The following is a 17,665-nucleotide window of genomic DNA, read 5'->3' on the forward strand; positions in this document are numbered from 1 at the left end:
TCTAATCCTTAATTTCAAAATTCTCACAAAACCAAGCCAAGAATACACTGTTCTGTGGAAGAAATTGAGAAATGGGCCGAATGCAGGAAATCGGTTCTGGTTGGATGAGCACTGTTGTCAGCATTAAGCCAAAGGCCTGTATCTGTGCTGTATTGCTCTATAACATGATTCTTCTTGCTGTTGTTTTCACCACTGTTACTATCAAACTTCTTGGTCTCCCCTAGATGACAGAAATGCAACACTCGCAAAAACATGTTTTTTACAGAGCAGCACAAACAAAATACAACTCACTACATTCAGATTTTGGATATATAAACCAAGTTTTAATTTTTTTGTAAATAACCAGTAATTTTATTATATTCTTCAAAATACAAATGGCAGATAAATGTATCAATGTTTTAATGAATCGCATTGATCAGTTGGATGGACCAAATACCTACTTGGAAATAAATCAGCCTTTTGTAATAAAACTCTTGGATCCTTGCCTAGGCCTGGGAGATAATTAATTTTCTGTGCTTAGCTTCAAGGCTTTCAATATTTTTAAAATCTGTAATGAATTGAACACCTGATGCCCGCGATAAATGGAAACACAGAAACAGGAATTCACTCATTCAAATTATGGTTAAATCAAATAAAACTACACAAAATAATATGATTAGTTACTTATAAAGAGTTCCATTGTGCTACATATATTTAGTACAATTTATTACTTGAAAATTAATGTGTGTTTATTCTGGACATTTGTAGGAATTGCCACTTATTTTGCTATTGGTTTCCTTCAAAGTTTAATTCAATTTGCATTCAAAACATTGGTAGATTGATGGAAAAATTCTGTGTTCACAAAATACAAGAGGCATTCAAATTTATTGTTCCTCAAAATAGACGGTTTTGCACCATGATTTATATTGGGTTACATGCTTGTGAAGTGGCAGAGCAGATTTGAAAGGCCTATTCCTGCTCCCGATTCATATTTGTATGAACAGAAGAGGAAGGCAAATAAATAATAGGTTATACACAATAGTTGTAAGATGAGGTGTGCAAGTGGAGCTGTGTCCTTTGTGCAGAGAAGCAGGCCAATATGTGTGCTTTTAATTTTGTGCAATACTGACTCCAAAACTGTTACTGTGGCACAAATGCATCTTTAAGCGATGGTGAGGAAACAATTCACTGTCACAACAAACTTGCGATTAATCAGTTTATGGGAAGATGGATCAAGTTAGGTTTATCTGCTTTAAATACTTTCAAAAAGAAAACTAACAAGTTGGTTGAAAAATCTGCCCTTCTCACCACCTTTTAATTGAACAATCTTTGCCTCTTCCATCTAATTCCTTACTGAGGTTCAGTTTACTGTCTGGGATCTGTCAAGTTGCCATTGCAACACTACAGCCAATTCTATATTTTGCCCTGAAGCCACACTACCAGCACAGGTTTAATGTGGAATCTTGGCTGCTTTTCCAGTCTCTCTTTAACCAAGGCCAAATGTAGCACCCAAGTTGGAGAATTTTAAACAGACTGAAGCCCAGATGCAATCTAGTATCATACTGTTTACAAGGCCAGGAGTTCACTGAATAGATATTGCTTCCACTAACAGTTTAACATCTCTTTCTCACATTCCAATCAAGTAATTATTAGACGTCATGTCTGGTTTAGTGACTTGCAATTCTTTTTTTGCAGTACAGCAATTACACAAGTTGGTACTGTACCACCATAATGACAGAGTAGTTCTATATCTGGGCTTTTAACACTTAAAAACTGAGTGACTTCACTCAAAATCCAAGAACTCAACTAAAATAAAGAATGATAATATTGACAACAGTGGATACAAAACTGACATTCAACAAAAAAACCCACAAAATCTGAGTTATATAGCCACATACTTCAAGCTTAAACTACACAGAATGCATTGAAATACAATCAAGATTTCTAAAGCATGCTTACAAAAACCTTTTCTCAGTAATATACATTTTTAAGTTTCCTCAGCCTAAGCAGGAGCTTGGCCAATCCATTTTGTATTAGCAGCATTAGGCAAATGAGGCCATATTTTTTCAGTATAATGATGAACCCATAAACAGTACATAATGTACTAACTTGCTTGTAGACAGATGATTATCAAAGTGAGTACCCTCATTATTTGACAAGTTCCTGATGTCCAAGATCATGTTCACTGTTAAACCTTTACAGAATACTTCTTTCACTGCTGGTGAATGTAATGAGAAATGAGGGAAAGTCATATGAATGAACTGGAAAGCAGAAATTAGGCATCTGTTTCCCTCTTGCACATATACACAAAATCTGGAAGATAATATATCATGGTCCACTAGTAGCATCAAATGATGAAATTAAATTTCCCTTTATTGCCGTCCTTTCAGGTGCAAGAAATAGTCTCATTTATGAAAAATCCTCTCCAACAATCAAGACTGTTTTTGAGTGCTTATTCTGGCTCCAAACGAGGCAAAACAGGAAGAATAAGATTTCCAAAAGCCGAGTCTTGAGTTATGAAATATCCCGATGAATGTGCATGTGCATGCTGTGAATCAAATAAAAGAAAATACATTAGATTTCAAATACAGAAATGTCTAGTAAGATCAGTCAATAATCCAAATTAGCTCCCAATAATGTTGCTTGTCATTGGTTTAAATATATTTACATATAACAGCAAATACTATAATAACAGCTCAAACTAATGAAGAATTGCCAAAATCAACTCTAACCAATAGAAAACATCAGCAATTTGGAAGCTACCAAAAGCAAAGAACTACGGTAAGTAAATAAACTACTGATACACTCACAAAAGGTAAAAATTTATGTGCATCGTTCTGTATGAAATGATTACAAATGAATTACAGTGCACATAAAAAGTATTCAACCCCCTTGGAAGTTTTCATGTTTTATTGTTTAACAACATTGAATCACAGTGGATTTAATTTGGCTTTTTTGACACTGATCAACAGAAAAAGATTCTTTCATGTCAAAGTGAAAACAAATCTCTACAAAGTGATCTAAATTAATTACAAATATAAAACAAAATATTTGATTACATAAGTACAGTATTCACTCCCTTTAATATGACACACTAAATCATCACTGGAGCAGCCAATTGTTTTTAGATGTCACATAATTAGTTAAATGGGGATCACCTGTGTGCAGCCAGGGTGTTCAATTGATTGTAGTAAAAATACACCTGTGTCTGGGAAGTCCAACTGCTGGTGGGTCAGTATCCAGGCAAAAACTATAACGTGTAGATAAAAGAACACGCCAACGAACTCCGTGAAAAGATTATTGAAAAGCACAAATCAGGAGATGGATACAAGAAAATTTCCAAGTCACTGAATATCCCTTGGATTACAGTTAAGTCAATCATCAAGAAATGGAAAGAATATGGCACAGCTGTAAATTTGCCTAGAGCAGTATCCTCAAATACTGAGTGACTGTGCAAGAAGTGGATTAGTGAAGGAGGCTCCAAGAGTCCTATGACAACTCAGATTCAGATTCAGTTTATTGTCATTTAGAAACCACAAATGCAATGTAGTTAAAAATGAGACAACGTTCCTCCAGAATGATATCACAAAAGCATATGACAAAACAGACTACACCAGAAAATCCACATAACGTTTGGCAATCGCCAATCCAGAGTCCAGAGAGGCTGCTGCGTATTAATATCGCGCTACCGTCTTAGCACGTTTCCCGGAAAGGAGCTCCACATCCACCAAACAAACAAGACCAAAAACTAAAGCTACAAGACCTGCACAAACCCACATAGTTACAACAGTGCAAACAATAGCATAATTGATAAAAAACAGACCATGGGCACAGTAAAAATAGTCCAAAGATGTTAAAGGACTATAGTTCAAAAGAAATCACCACACAGTTTCCACAAGTCCCCAGGGTCCTGACAGACTCGCCACCCCACGCTGGCGGCAGAAGGGAATACCCCCGCTATGGACTTCCAGGGCGCCGTCCGACTCAGCCTCACAGACTCAGCACACAATGAAAGCTCCGTAAAATCCAGCCTCGCAGACGCAGCACACACCGAAAGCGACCTGACCGCAGCGGACTCCGAGTCCGTTGAACCTCCGAGCCGATGATCATCCCCTCCGGCACAGCTTCTCTGAGCACCATCCTCTGCCGAGCGTATTAAGACGGCCCCGCCAACGGCCATCGGCAATGCAACCCCGAGGACTGGGGGCCTGTTCTTCCCAGCAGAGTCCTGGACTTCACAGCACCAGCAGCAACGAAGAAGGTCTTCCTGGAGATGTTCCTCCATGCTCCCACATCCGTTTTCAATCGATTATGATTGCGCATGGCACCCCACTTCACAAATAACAGATAATCAGCTCCGGGAGAGTGGCCGCTGCAAGCTGCATCGCACTGCCATCTTGGAACTCTGGAGGAGTTACAAGCTTCAGTGGCTAAGATGGGAGAGCCTGCACATACAACAACTGTTGCCCAGGTGCTTCACCAGTCACAGCTTTATGGGAGAGTAGAAAAGAGAAAGCCACTGTTAAAAAACAGCTCTCGGGTAGAGTTTGCCAGAAGGAATGGTCTGAAGTCAACTGGAAGAAGGTTCTATGGTCTGATGAAACCAAAATTGAGCTTTTGGCCATCAGACTAAGTACTATGTTTGACGTAAGCCAAAACCCACATATTATCAAAAACACACCATCCCTACCATGAAGCATGGTGGTGGCTGCATCATGCTGTGGGGATGCTTCACTGTAGCAGGCCCTGGAAGGTTTGTGAAGGTAGAAGGTAAAATGAATGCAGCAAAATACAGGGAAATCCTGGAGGAAAACTTGATACAGTCTGCAAGAGAACTGTGGCTTGGGAGAAGATTTGTTTTCCAGCAAGGCAATGACCCCAAGCATAAAGCCAAAGCTACACAGGAATAGCTTAAAAACAACAAAGTTAATGTCCTGGAGTGGTCAAGTCAGAGTCCAGACCTCAATCCAATTGAGAATTTGTGGCTGGACTTGAAATGGGCTGCTCACTCACAACAGAGCTTCGGCAGTTTTGTGAAAAAGAATGGGGAAAAATTGCAGTGTTCAGATGTGCAAAGCTGATAGAAACTATTCACACTGACTCAAGGCTGTAATTGCTGCCAAAGGTGCATCTACTAAATACTGACTTGAAGGGGGCAAGTAACTATCCAAACAATTATTTTGTGTTTAATAATTGTAATAAATTTAGACCAATTTGTAGATGAAAACTTCCTGGGGGGGAGTGAATACTTTTTATATGCACTGTACCTGAAGTGCAGCAATTAATATTGTACATTGAAACATCAGGAGAGATGTATTAAGAAAACAACTCCAATCCAAGAATGGAAAATACTGCCATTTAAAAAGAAATTTTATCGCTCTGAATCAACAAATGGGTCTTTAGACAGAAATCCATTCTAAAGTAATGTCTCGTGTAGATCAAATACAGCTTAAAGTAGTAAGAGTAAAATTTTCTATATAAACATAAGAAATTCTGCAGATGCTGGAAATCCAAAGCGATATACAGAAAGTATGGTCATACTCACTCTCTTTATCTAATCTCATCAACATAACATTCAACTCAAAGCAACACACACAAAATGCTGGAGAACTCAGGAGGTCAGGCAGCATCCATGGAAGTGAATGAAGAGTCAATGCTTTGGGCCGAGGCCCTTCTTCAGCACTGGAAAGGAAGGGGGAAGATACCAGAATAAAAAGATGGGGGAAGGGGGAGAAGGAGGATAGCTAGAAGGTGATGGGTGAAACCAGGTGGGTGGGAAAGGTAAAGGGTTGGAGATAAAGAAATCTGAGAGGAGAATGGACCATAGGAGAAAGGGAAAGGTGAGGGGCACCGGGGGAGGAGATAGGCAGGTGGGGAATACATAAATTCTCTATTTTGTGGCATTAAATTAATGAGGTAAAGATAGTCAAAGAAGTAGAAAGATCTGCTCCATATGGTATAACTTGAGTCATACAACCTCATATTTAAAATTAACTATTAGTTAAAAAATGTATTTTTAAAAAAGTGTGAAGTTGATAAGTTGCTGCACCCATAAGGATTCTTGCAATCAAAAAACTAAAAGTTAACTTACTTGTCACGTATATCATACGTCAAAACATAATGAAATGCATTGTTTGCAACATGACACCCTTTTCAAAATTTTGTCTGATATGTTAATATGACATTATAGACTAGTAACAGACTCACAAAAATGTGAATTGTGCAGATTAAGGAAGAGTGTTTAAAAGCCCTAACTTCGGATTGCGAGATTGCAGAGAGAAACACAGTCCAAACAAACATTTGTGCAGTATGCACTTGTTTTAAATCTCTTCAGTGCAAGGCACTGAGATGGGATGCAATTTGGAGACACTACAATTTGATAATGCATGAGGGATGTTGGTTATTTCCTAATAATCTATACTGGATTTCAATCTACTGTATAATCAGCAGCTATTTCAAATGTGGGATAATTTTCAGTTTGTAGCAATTTAATTGACTGAATCAATGAACCTGCACTTTTATAACACTTATTGTATCTGCAAGGTATGTCATCACATTTCACAGCCAATGCAGTAAGCAGAACAAACAGGGGCAGGTCTGTTCAGAGACTGATGTTGGATAGTGACCAAGTGACCAAATATTCTGTTCTGGTAGTGACTGGAAATATAACCCAAGATACACACCAATAGAAAGATACAGTGCCTTGGAAAAAGTACACAGGCACTACAACTATTTTCACATTTACTAAATTTAAAATATATTGAATTAGGATTTTTTAAGCTAATCTACAAAACATTGTGCATCATGTCAAATCAAAAGAATAATTCTAAAACCTATCAACAATTTATTAAAAATATAGAAACAAAATTGTGATACTGAAAAATGAATTACTATGCTAACTTTCCTCAGGTGAATACTGTATATTACCTCATCAACTCACCCAATTTGTTCATGTAGAAAATTGAAGGATCACTTGTTTTCAATGAATTCATAAGATAAAATATCCTCTCTCTCTCTCTCTCTCGCTCTCTCTAAGGTCCAGCAGTATGGTAGATTTTCAAGACCAAACCAAAATGAAGACAAAACAGCATTCAAGACAAGTCAGGGAAATAATAATAGAGAAGCACAAATCTGGAGAAGGGTACAAAACCATCCCAAAGGCACTGAATATACCTCAGAGCTCAGTGCAGTCAATCATGAAACCATAGCCACACTGCCTAGGTTGGGTCATCCCTCTAAACATTCCTGAGAAGAATGACACTTGTACTGTGACACCAACAGTCACTCTGAGTGACCTGCTGAAGTCAGTTGCTGTATTTGGAGATGAAGTTCACGGCTCCATAATCTCTAATGCCTTACACAAAAAGGGTATTTATGGAAGAGTGGCAAGAAAGAAGCCTTGGCTAAGAACAACAAACATATCCCTGTCCAGCAAGGTTCTGCAAAATGTTACTTAGAAGATACTGTAAAGTTGTAGAAGGTCTTGTGGTCGGATGAGACTTAGGTGTAACATTATGGGCTCAACACTAAGTGTTACAAATGCCATAAATCTAATACTGTACATCAGCCAGGTAACACCATCCCTATGGTAAAGTATGGTGGAGTTGGCATCATGCTATGAGAATGTTTTTCAACAGCAGAGACTGAAAATCTGGTCAGGGTCAATGTGAAGATGAATGCTTAAACTGGGAAGTTCATCTCTCAGCAGGATAATGACTCAAATCACCCTGGAGAGGCTTCAAATGATGAAAATTTATATCCTTGAGTGGCCTAGTCAGAGTCTTAACCTTAACCTAATCAAACATCTCTGGCAAGACCTCAAGTTTGCTGTTCACCGCCATTCTCCAAATAACCTGGCACAGCTTGAGCAATTTTGCAAGGAGGAATGAAAAATCTTGCTCTCTCACATTGGGCGAAGCTAATACAGACATATCCAAAAAAATTACTGGATGTAACAGCTGTGAGAGTAGGTTCAACTACTGTGAGAGGAGGGGTGAATACTTTTGAATTGCTGACATTTCAGTTTTTGAATTTTTAGTACTTCTTGCTTTACAATTTTCCCTGTTTTTTGTGGGAACAGATATTGCCCCCATAGCCCTCAATGTGTGGAAAAAAGGAGCATGTGATTCACAAATAAAGATTCTCAGTTAAATTGATCAAAATCCCTGGTTGTAATACTCATTTATGTGAACAATGGGTTGGCGCCTGAATACTCTTACAAGGCGCAGTATGTTGATATCCATCCCGAGATCCACGGATCCCTTGCTTGATGATACTGGTCCATAGCATTAAAAAAAAGGTTAGGAACCAGAGTTTGAAGATGTTCAATTGAAGGAGACTTGTGTAGAGCACAAACACCAACATGTACAGTTGTCTGGATTAGTTCATTTCCATACTACAAATGCAACACCAATTCAAAGGTGGAAGTGGGAGGAACTTCTAATAAATTTGAACCAGTCCTTGATCAGATTTTAGAAGTGCAGGATTAGAATAGGGCTGATAAATTCCATAGCATGCCACAGATGAGGAATTAAGAAAACAAATTAGATTCTCTAGAAGCTAATTCCTATTCCACTGGTTGCCCCAATAAGCATTTTGTATATAAATGAAGAGCAGTTAGCACAATGCCTTACAGAGCCAGCAGTCACTGTTTTGGGTATAGTGCCTGCCGGTGTCTGTATGTTTTGTACACTTTCTCTGTAACTGTGTGGGATTCCTCAGGGTGCTCCAGTTTCCTCCAATATTCTGAAGACATATGGCTAAGGTTAGTGAGTTGTGGCATGCTATGTCAGCACTGGAAGCATGGTGACACTTGAGGGCTGGCCCGTCACCATCCTCCAACTGTGTTAATTGTTAATGCAAATGATACATTTCATTGTATGTTTCGATGTGCATGTGACAAATAAAGCTAATCTCTACGAATAAACTGAGTTTCCAGCCACGTACAGGTATCAATTATAACCGATGTTTTGATGACAAGCTGCACCATTTTCATTAGAAGAATTTATTCGTCATATAGTCAAGTTTATTGTCATTTCGACCATAAACTGCTGGTACAGTACACAGTAAAAACAAAACAACGTTCCTCCAGGATCCTGGTGCTGCATAAAACAACACAAAAAAACTACACTAGACTACGTAAAACAACATAAAAACTGCACTAGACTACAGACCTACACAGGACTACATAAAGTGCACAAAACAATGCAGGGCAGTACAACAATTAATAAACAAGACAATAGGCACAGTAGAGGACAAATTACAATATAATTATAAATGATGTAGATGTCAGTCTAGACTCTTATTGAATAGTCTAATGGTTAAGGGGAAGAAACTGTTGCACAGTCTGGTCGTGACAGCCCGAATGCTTCGATACCTTTTGCTAGATGGCAGGAGGGAGAAGAGTTTGTGTGAGGGGTGCGTGGGGTCCTTCACAATACTGTTAGCTTTGCGGGTGCAGCGTGTGGTGTAAATGTCTGTAATAGTGCCAGGAAAGCACTAGATCCTTTTCAAAGCTAATGTCTCTTTCTCTTTCTGTCTCTTTATTAAAAAAAAGAACCTTAATGAATAGGAGGACAAGTCAAACATTGTTTTTTTTTTAAAGCATGATTTTATTTCTTTACCTAAACCATATACTCTTTATAGAATGAATACTTCAATGAACACAACAGGTGGCAGAATAGGTCAGTTGGCTCTTTAACACTGGCCTATAATTCAAAACAATTATGGCCAATTGGTCCAGGCTTCCGTAGCCCTCAATTTCAAGATCTTTCAAAAAAAATCCTCATTTCCTCTTTAACTACCACCCCTCAACTATTCCCACCACCCAGCATCTTGAATTCTAGTGATTCACCACCCTCCTACCCTCTGAAAGAAGCTATGAACTTTAATTTTAAATGACCATACCCTATAAAGATTCATCAAGCTGGCTCATGGGGTGGTGGTCAAAGGAGAGGTCAAATAGACATATCTGGAATGGGATATTATCTCATTGAAACTTGTACATTTCAACAAAATGAATATGGATAAAATGTTTTACATGGCTCAGACATCTAGAACCAAGAGTCAGTGTGTCAGAATAAAGGGTTGGCCATTTAAGATCAAGACATTTCCTCATCTAAGGTTTTGTCGCTGAGATCAGTCAAAAGACTGTTAGAGTTCTGGATAGCAAGGGAATCAAGTAACAAGGTTCAAGATTCATTTATTTATAATGTATAAAGTATATAACCTTGAGATTTGCTTACTCATAAGTAACCATAAAGCAAGAAACCTGAAAAAACCCAATTAAAGAAAAAAAAGAATAAAAATAAAAGACCAACACTCTATGTGCAAGAGAAAGGCTCCAGAGCCCAAATTTCACCACCCAGCACAAAGCCACTCTGAAGCTCTTCAAATCAGCTCAGCATCCAGAGCAATCCAACCTTGCACCCGGGCATGGGCACTGAATCTCCTCTGCCCAATAAACGGATGACACAGTAATTGCAACTGAGTGACAGTATACACAGAAAGGGAGATGACTTATTCCTGCTCCTAGTTCTCATGCTTTTGTGACTTGCAGGCACAAATTCAATTATAAGGGTATGACAGGGTAATCATTACCAAAACCAAGACCATCAGAACTAGTAACAAATATGCAGGCTTGTAAAGGTCTACTAGAAACATAAAACTGTAGAAGATATGACAGTCAAATTAAGAGAATACAACTGGCAGTGATCAGCTTACAGGTAAAATTAAGAGAAAGGACCCTAATAGAAATGATGTGTGAACCTACTGACAATAGCACTGAAGAGGCAGAATACATCAATGTAAAAATTAAGGAACCATGCAGCTAAGATTTGCTGGATTTAATAGGGGCTTTTAGTATAGATTCTCAAGAGAATATCCTGGCAGGTTGTATCTAATGTTGTAATACAAAAAACTGTAGTAGTTTCATCTAATCATCAGAATTATAAACTACTTGTTACAGGATGGAAGGATGACCATTCAAGTTTGATGGTGACATAAAGATGGACAATACTGCACACATACATAAAAAAGTATTAACACATATCAATATTAATTGATTGAAAAAATAGATTTCAATGGGCACATGCAAGTTTATCCTAACAAAGAACAAAGACCCTAGAAAGTCCGCAGAAAATATTTTCTAGTATGTGGGAATTTGGGTATGAAAACTTTGAATGGGAAAGCTGGGACTGTTTTCCTTGGAACTAAGCAAGAGATTTGATAGTGATATATAGATACAAGATTAGTTTAGGTAGGGTAACTTTCCTTATTAGTAAATAGCTCAAAGATCGGAATACTCAGATGTAAAACAGATGCGCAGAAGATAAATGGGACACAAGGATAAACAGTAGTTAGGATCAGTAATTCACTACCTGAAAGGATGGAAACCAAATCAATGTCTTCAAAATGAAGCTGCATAAGCAAAGAAAATAATTTGCAGGGCTTTGGGAAAAATAGTGGGAAAATAGCATCAACAAGATTACTGTATTGTGAGTTGGCAGAAAATCCAACAAATCATTTGGCCTTCTATACCATTACAACTAAATGATTCTGACTCCTTAGACTTTGTAGAATTTAGTTGAAGGGGTACTATAATCAATATTTTTAAGATATTTTCAATGCATCGGGAAAGGTAACTCAGTAAATGAAAACTATTCCCACAGGTTGAGGAGTTTAAAAAGGTAACAGCCAACATGTAGGAACAGACTTCTCAGAAAAGTTAGAAAATGCAAAGTTGTAAAAAATTGCATATTTCTTTCACATATGATAGTTCATGCTAGGAAAATTCATGACTTTAAATCCAATATTACTGGATTTTAATTAATAATTATTGATGGACAAGTTGAACATGTGGGTAATGCAATTACATCACTGATGAAACAGAATTTTTAATGCAAGCCAATAAATAGATTTCACATGTTGCTGATAAAAATCCATTGACATTAGAACTAGTTATAAGTTACTTTGTGTGCAACAGGGGCAAAATAAGATACCTAGGTTTGGGTATGGAATCTTAGCGAACTGGATATCCTGTTTTCTCACAGCTTAGCAGATATCAACTCTCAAATCACAATACAACTATCACTTCACCCTCAGATCTCTTGCTTTAGTGCACAACATCTTGTACATCAGCGGACTTCAATGTGGGGTCATCTGCCATAAATGGTTAAACTGCAGAGGCAAGAAAGGATGAAGTCCACCACTGCTATTTCCATTAAATTCCTGATGCTCATCATATATTGACAGGAAGTTAAATTCACTTTTCTTGATAATATTGTAGCATTTCTAAGTGATAAGCAGCTTGCAGAACAAGTTGTCACTGCTATATCTGAAATAGTTTACCTGTTAGATATGTTTGTAAAACTAAGTTTATTAAACAGTTACAAGGAAAAAACTGCAATCTCTATTATGCAAAAAGGCTTTTACAGATTTCCTTAGAAAACCCAAAATTTTCAGCAGCAATATTGGACGTGATAAGTTTATGCAATCTCCTTCACTGTGCACTCCTAAAATAGAATTGCAAGATGATCTGATTATATATCTTGATCATTTGAAACAACTGTACATTGATAGATATGGAATTTCAGTTCAGAGACCTACTGAAGATGCATATTCCAGATTGGATGGATCCATTTGGGGTAAATATGAATGATGTTGACACCACATTGCAAGAATGTCTGTCTTACTGTGCTGAGTGATATAACAGCTCATGCTAAATTCTGGATAACTAGTTTTATTCAAAATAAATTTCCACAGCTCTGGAAGAAAGCAAAAATATTTTAAATTGGATTTCCCACCTCTTATGTACTTGAATATGGTTTTAGTCAAATGCTTCACCTACCAACATCTTGTAACCATCCTGATGTTGTGAAAAGAGGCAATCTTTGATTTTATCTTTAACTAAGTTGTAACCAGATATTTAATAACTTGTTAGTTTGCATTAAAGTTCAAAGCAAATTTGTTATCAAAGTATAGATATCACCATATACAACCTTGAGATTCATTTTCTTGCAGGCATACTCAATAAGTCCATAACAGCTTAATAACCAGAATAGAAAGACAACACCAACTTGGGCACTCAACCAATGTGCAAAAGACAACAATCTGTGCAAATACAAAAAGAAAGAAATAACAAGAAGGAATAAATATATTGAAAACATGAGGTGAGGAGTCTGCAAGTGAGGAAATCCAGGATCCAGTTGCACAACGGGGTATTGAGGCCACGGGGTTGAAGCTTATTGATTAGTTTTGAGGAGGATGATGGTAATTGAATGCTGCACTATAGTCGATAAAGGACATCTTTATGTATGCATCTTTGCTGTCCAGACGTTTCAGGGTTGAGTGAAGAGCCAATGATATGGCATCTGCTGCGGATCTGTGCTCCACAGGAAAATTGGAGAGGATCCAACTGAACACTCCAGCCAGTCGATCAGCACAGGTCTCACAATAGGAACACTCACAAGGGATTCATTAAATATCCAAAGCAACAATACTAACCTCTTTTGCGATGCTCGTTGGAAGAATATTTATATAGTCTCATAAATAAAGTATTCTGCTCAGAGCTTGAAAATTATTTTTCATATATACTTGTAACATTATATTTAGCATATACTGTAATACCTATAAACTGTTAAAACATAAATACTGACTGTAATTAGAATAATTAGTACAGTTGACCAAAGAAAACTTTAGCAGCTCACAGAGACTATGGAGGATAGGGGCCCCAGAGGTAAATGAAAGTCACAAGTGGGCTACAAGCAGAAACAAAATTGAGAACCACTGTTATGCATCACATCACCAGTCTGAGGAACTTTATACCCTAAAAGAGTAACACAACTTTTGACAAACTTGTTTATTCAGTATACAGAGTACATCAAGAATTTTCACGCAACTAGCAAAAAATTCTCAGAATACAAGTTCTTCAACTTCACTCACAAAAATTCAGTTTAACTTGAAGAAATACCATTAAAATAACCAGACCACAGTGATTTAGAATTAATGATTTTAGTTTTAACTCATATGTTAACCAAGGCTAAGCAATGCAGAAAAATCTATGCATAGCCTATAATCAGACTGCTTCCTTTTTATGAAAATAAGCTCAATGAATTATGCCACGTGTGAAATTATATTTTAGCATATGTTTATACAGTTTTAGTCTTATTAGCAGAAATATTTTCTGAAGATTTGGCGCTTCATGGCATGGTGAATGCAGTCATTAATTTATTTTTATATTTTTGTATGAACATTGTTTGGCTTTAATATATTAGAATTACACTATAAAACAGTTAAAAGAGTTAAGGAGATGACATAGTTTGGCAAATTAAACATTACCAGTGTGTGAAATACTGTATTTTTTGAACGATTTTCAAGTAACTGACATATTCAGCAAGCTGGCACTCCCCATTCCTTGTGGATGGATGATTGACAGCATACTGTAGTTGGAGGGATGCACATCTCTCTGACACAATGGTGTCAAGAAAACAACCTCTCCATCAATGTTGCAAAAACAAAGCAGCTGGTTGTGGATTACAGGAGGAATGGAGGCGGGCAATTTGCCTTCCTTACGAACTGAAAACATAGTCTTTATACATACAAAATCTAATTACAAGCAAAACCCAAGGCTCTAAACCCCAGTCTGTGAATGACCTGCCAGTCAGAATGTATCCTCCCTGTTGCCCATAACATTTTAAAAATATTTGCAAAGGAAAATTGTGAATAAATTTTAAATTACATAAATCTTCTCCTTGATATCAGAGATGTCAGCTTTTCCCAGAGTAAATTTTCAATTTCACGCTTTAAACAGCTTTCAAAAGTTTACACACTGAGACTAGGCAGAAAATTCATGAATAGAAATAGGTTCATAATGGAGTAAATAAGAGCTCTCAAACTGTTCATCTCACTAAAAATTTGACATATGGGTGTATAAGTCATCAACACTAATAATAAAAATTATGTTCAAAATTACCTGCAAGGCAGCCTTCTGTTGCGCTGCTATATGTTGTTGTTCAGCGTGGTCCCGAAAATCCTTAGCAAAAGCAGGCCTTGATAGAGGAATACTATAAGCAAGTGGTACAAAAGTAAGTCAAAGCATTTTAGTTATTTAAACATCTCTTCACACAGTCCACACAATATGGTTCTACAAATGGGGCTTAGCACTGACTGTAAAATAAAACAATTGCAAAAATATTTATGGTAAATACCGTAGATTCCGGATTTTAAGCCGCTACTTTTTTCCCACATTTTGAACAGCTTTGAACTTTGCGGCCTTTAATCCGGAGCGGCTAATACATGATTTTTTTCATGCCGCCTCGTAAACATTTTGCCTCATAACAGTAGACCAATAAAATTGATGAGTAGTTCACAGAGGTCCAATGAAATTGTACGATAAATCAAGCGCACTTTCACAATTAAATTATTGTAAATCAGTCATTTGTACTCACCCTCATCAACATGGAAAACACTCGAAGCATTGTGCTGCCTTATGGCAGTTATTTAGTTTATAATATTTTCGCTTAGTAATTCATTTTCTAGTTAAAGTTAGAAGAGTTTTAACTATATTTGTTTTCTGTACTACATCGCGGGATGCTATGACGTCACACCCGGTTTCGCGGTGTCTTGTGGGAAAACGCCGGTTTGCGATAAACGGAAAGGAGGGGGGGAGCGCATTACGCGAGCGGCTTTGGATCTGAGCGAACGCTGCTTTTAAGTTAAAGGCGATCAATAACTTTTCCTGGTAGGCTGCAGTATATATATTTTTTACCAGTCGTTAGGAGATATTGGAATGTTGTTCAGTAAAGAAGTATACGCAACGTATATTTAAAAGTAGCCGCGTTACGGGCATGGTTCGAAAAAAAGCATTTGCAATATGTATTTGTTTTTGTTACCATATGGATTTAATTAAAAGTTAAAAAATCCTCACGTGTAATATCTTTCTGTGTAAATATCTCATATTACAACGTGGGACACCTGCGGCCTAAAATCCGGTGCGGCCTTTACAATTAAAAAATTGATTTTATTTCTAAAATTAGAGCCAGCGGCTTTTAATCAGGTGCGCTCTGTAGTCCGGAATCTACGGTAAATAAAAAATATAAAATTGTGAAGATGATAGAAGGTTTTAGTCAACTGTGCATTATACATGAACACAAATTGGAGATAAAGCATTGTGATTGATCATACGTTCATAATCTTGTTAATGTCAATAGAAACATTATGTCAGTACAAAATGATACCTGTATAAATAATTGAAATTAAAAAAAGAAAATACAAAATACCCAGAAAATCAAGTAGTATCAATGGAGAAAATTAAGTTAAGGAAAGATCATCAATCTAAAACATTAAGCCCTTTTTCTCTCTATATATACACTACCAAACACACTGCGTATTTTGATCAATTCCACTTCATTCTATTATTGACATACTCATTTACACTTATACATTTTATTTTGCATAATCTGTGGATATAAAACTTAAGATTTACAGAAAATCTTGGATAACATTCGTTAAATGATTCCACACTATGACAATTCATCATACTATTCAGAGATTGGAAATGACCAAAGGTATTATTTTTCCATTAAACATTAACACAGGCTAACAACAATTGGAAAGAACCAAGCCAAGTAACTCAAGAATCCTCAAAGTTCATCAAAACATGACTTACTCCAGCAACAGCACTACATGATATTAATAGATCACAATTTAAAAAAAATCTTAAGCAACATTATGGACTCCATCATCAGCATTTTCTAATGGTTAAATTAAGTCAACTGAACACCAAACACCCTCAACCCATCCACCCAACTCCCAAAACTATTATTCACATAAAACAAAACTACAAAAACAAAAAGAAATATGAACTATTTTGTGTGATCATGTGTGACCATTAATTTCTCTAAAGTACTGAGTTTATAATGATGAACCAAATTATTTTAAAAGCTCATCGCATACTGTATGTATATTTGTGCTTTATGATCTTGACTCTCTCAGAAAGCTAGATTTTTTAAGAGATACATCATCATCTCTGAACAACTATAAACTTGGCATTTAAGAACTACATATTGAGTACAGTTTTTTCAAAAAAGATAATTTTAATATTGAAAAGTAAATCAATTCCCACAAAATGTATTAGCTTTGCTTCTATTTCTTTTCACCCAAAAAGATTTGCAACCATTTAAAACACCAATTATTAAAAATGGAAAATGAAAGAGGAGGAAATTTCTGATTTTTATTGCAATATCAATTGCATATGAAAATGATTACACCCTGGTCACATAAAATTCAGTTTTGAAGTTACTTTGATCACTGATATTGAAATAAATTTTCAATAACTATCTGATGTACGATACCTGGCTCCAGGGTTGTTCATAGATGATTGATTCTGCATTATCAACTTTTTCTTCTCCTGCTTCAGCTCTGCCAAGATAGCAGCACGATTTTTGTTCTGAAAATCTTAATTTAAAAAAATTAGTTTTGGAGAGTGTAAATGACACATAATGAATCAGATACTTGAAGAATAGTTAAAACTTCTTAACTTTTAAATGACTATCAAGGAAGCAATTTCAAAGGAAAAACATTTGGAAAGCCAACTTTATTTTCCTTGATCTTATTTCTAGTGTACTAAAGTTCAAAGCTGATAACTGGAATAAAAGATTCAGACCTTACTTTTGCAATGAACAAACTC

The 17,665-nt window shown here is 36.6% G+C and overlaps 1 protein-coding gene across 5 annotated transcripts in view; it reads right to left on the bottom strand.

Moving 5' to 3' along the window:
• Positions 1–301: 301 nt before the first annotated feature.
• Positions 302–17,665, bottom strand: part of inip (ints3 and nabp interacting protein) — a 40,286-nt gene continuing 22,922 nt past the window's right edge. For 4 of the 5 annotated variants that reach the window (XM_073048617.1, XM_073048615.1, XM_073048614.1 and 1 more), the window contains 4 exons: positions 17,331–17,433; positions 14,951–15,041; positions 6,920–7,010; positions 302–2,527 (listed from right to left, as the gene is read on the bottom strand). In XM_073048617.1, coding sequence (XP_072904718.1) covers positions 2,412–2,527; positions 6,920–7,010; positions 14,951–15,041; positions 17,331–17,433 — 401 coding nt within the window. In that variant the 3' untranslated portion in view covers positions 302–2,411. The remainder of the gene's footprint in view (positions 2,528–6,919; positions 7,011–14,950; positions 15,042–17,330; positions 17,434–17,665) is intronic. The other variant, XM_073048618.1, reaches the window with a different exon arrangement.

The sequence above is a fragment of the Hemitrygon akajei genome, chromosome 6 (genome assembly GCF_048418815.1).
Source record: "Hemitrygon akajei chromosome 6, sHemAka1.3, whole genome shotgun sequence".
Classification (NCBI taxonomy): Eukaryota; Metazoa; Chordata; class Chondrichthyes; order Myliobatiformes; family Dasyatidae; genus Hemitrygon; species Hemitrygon akajei.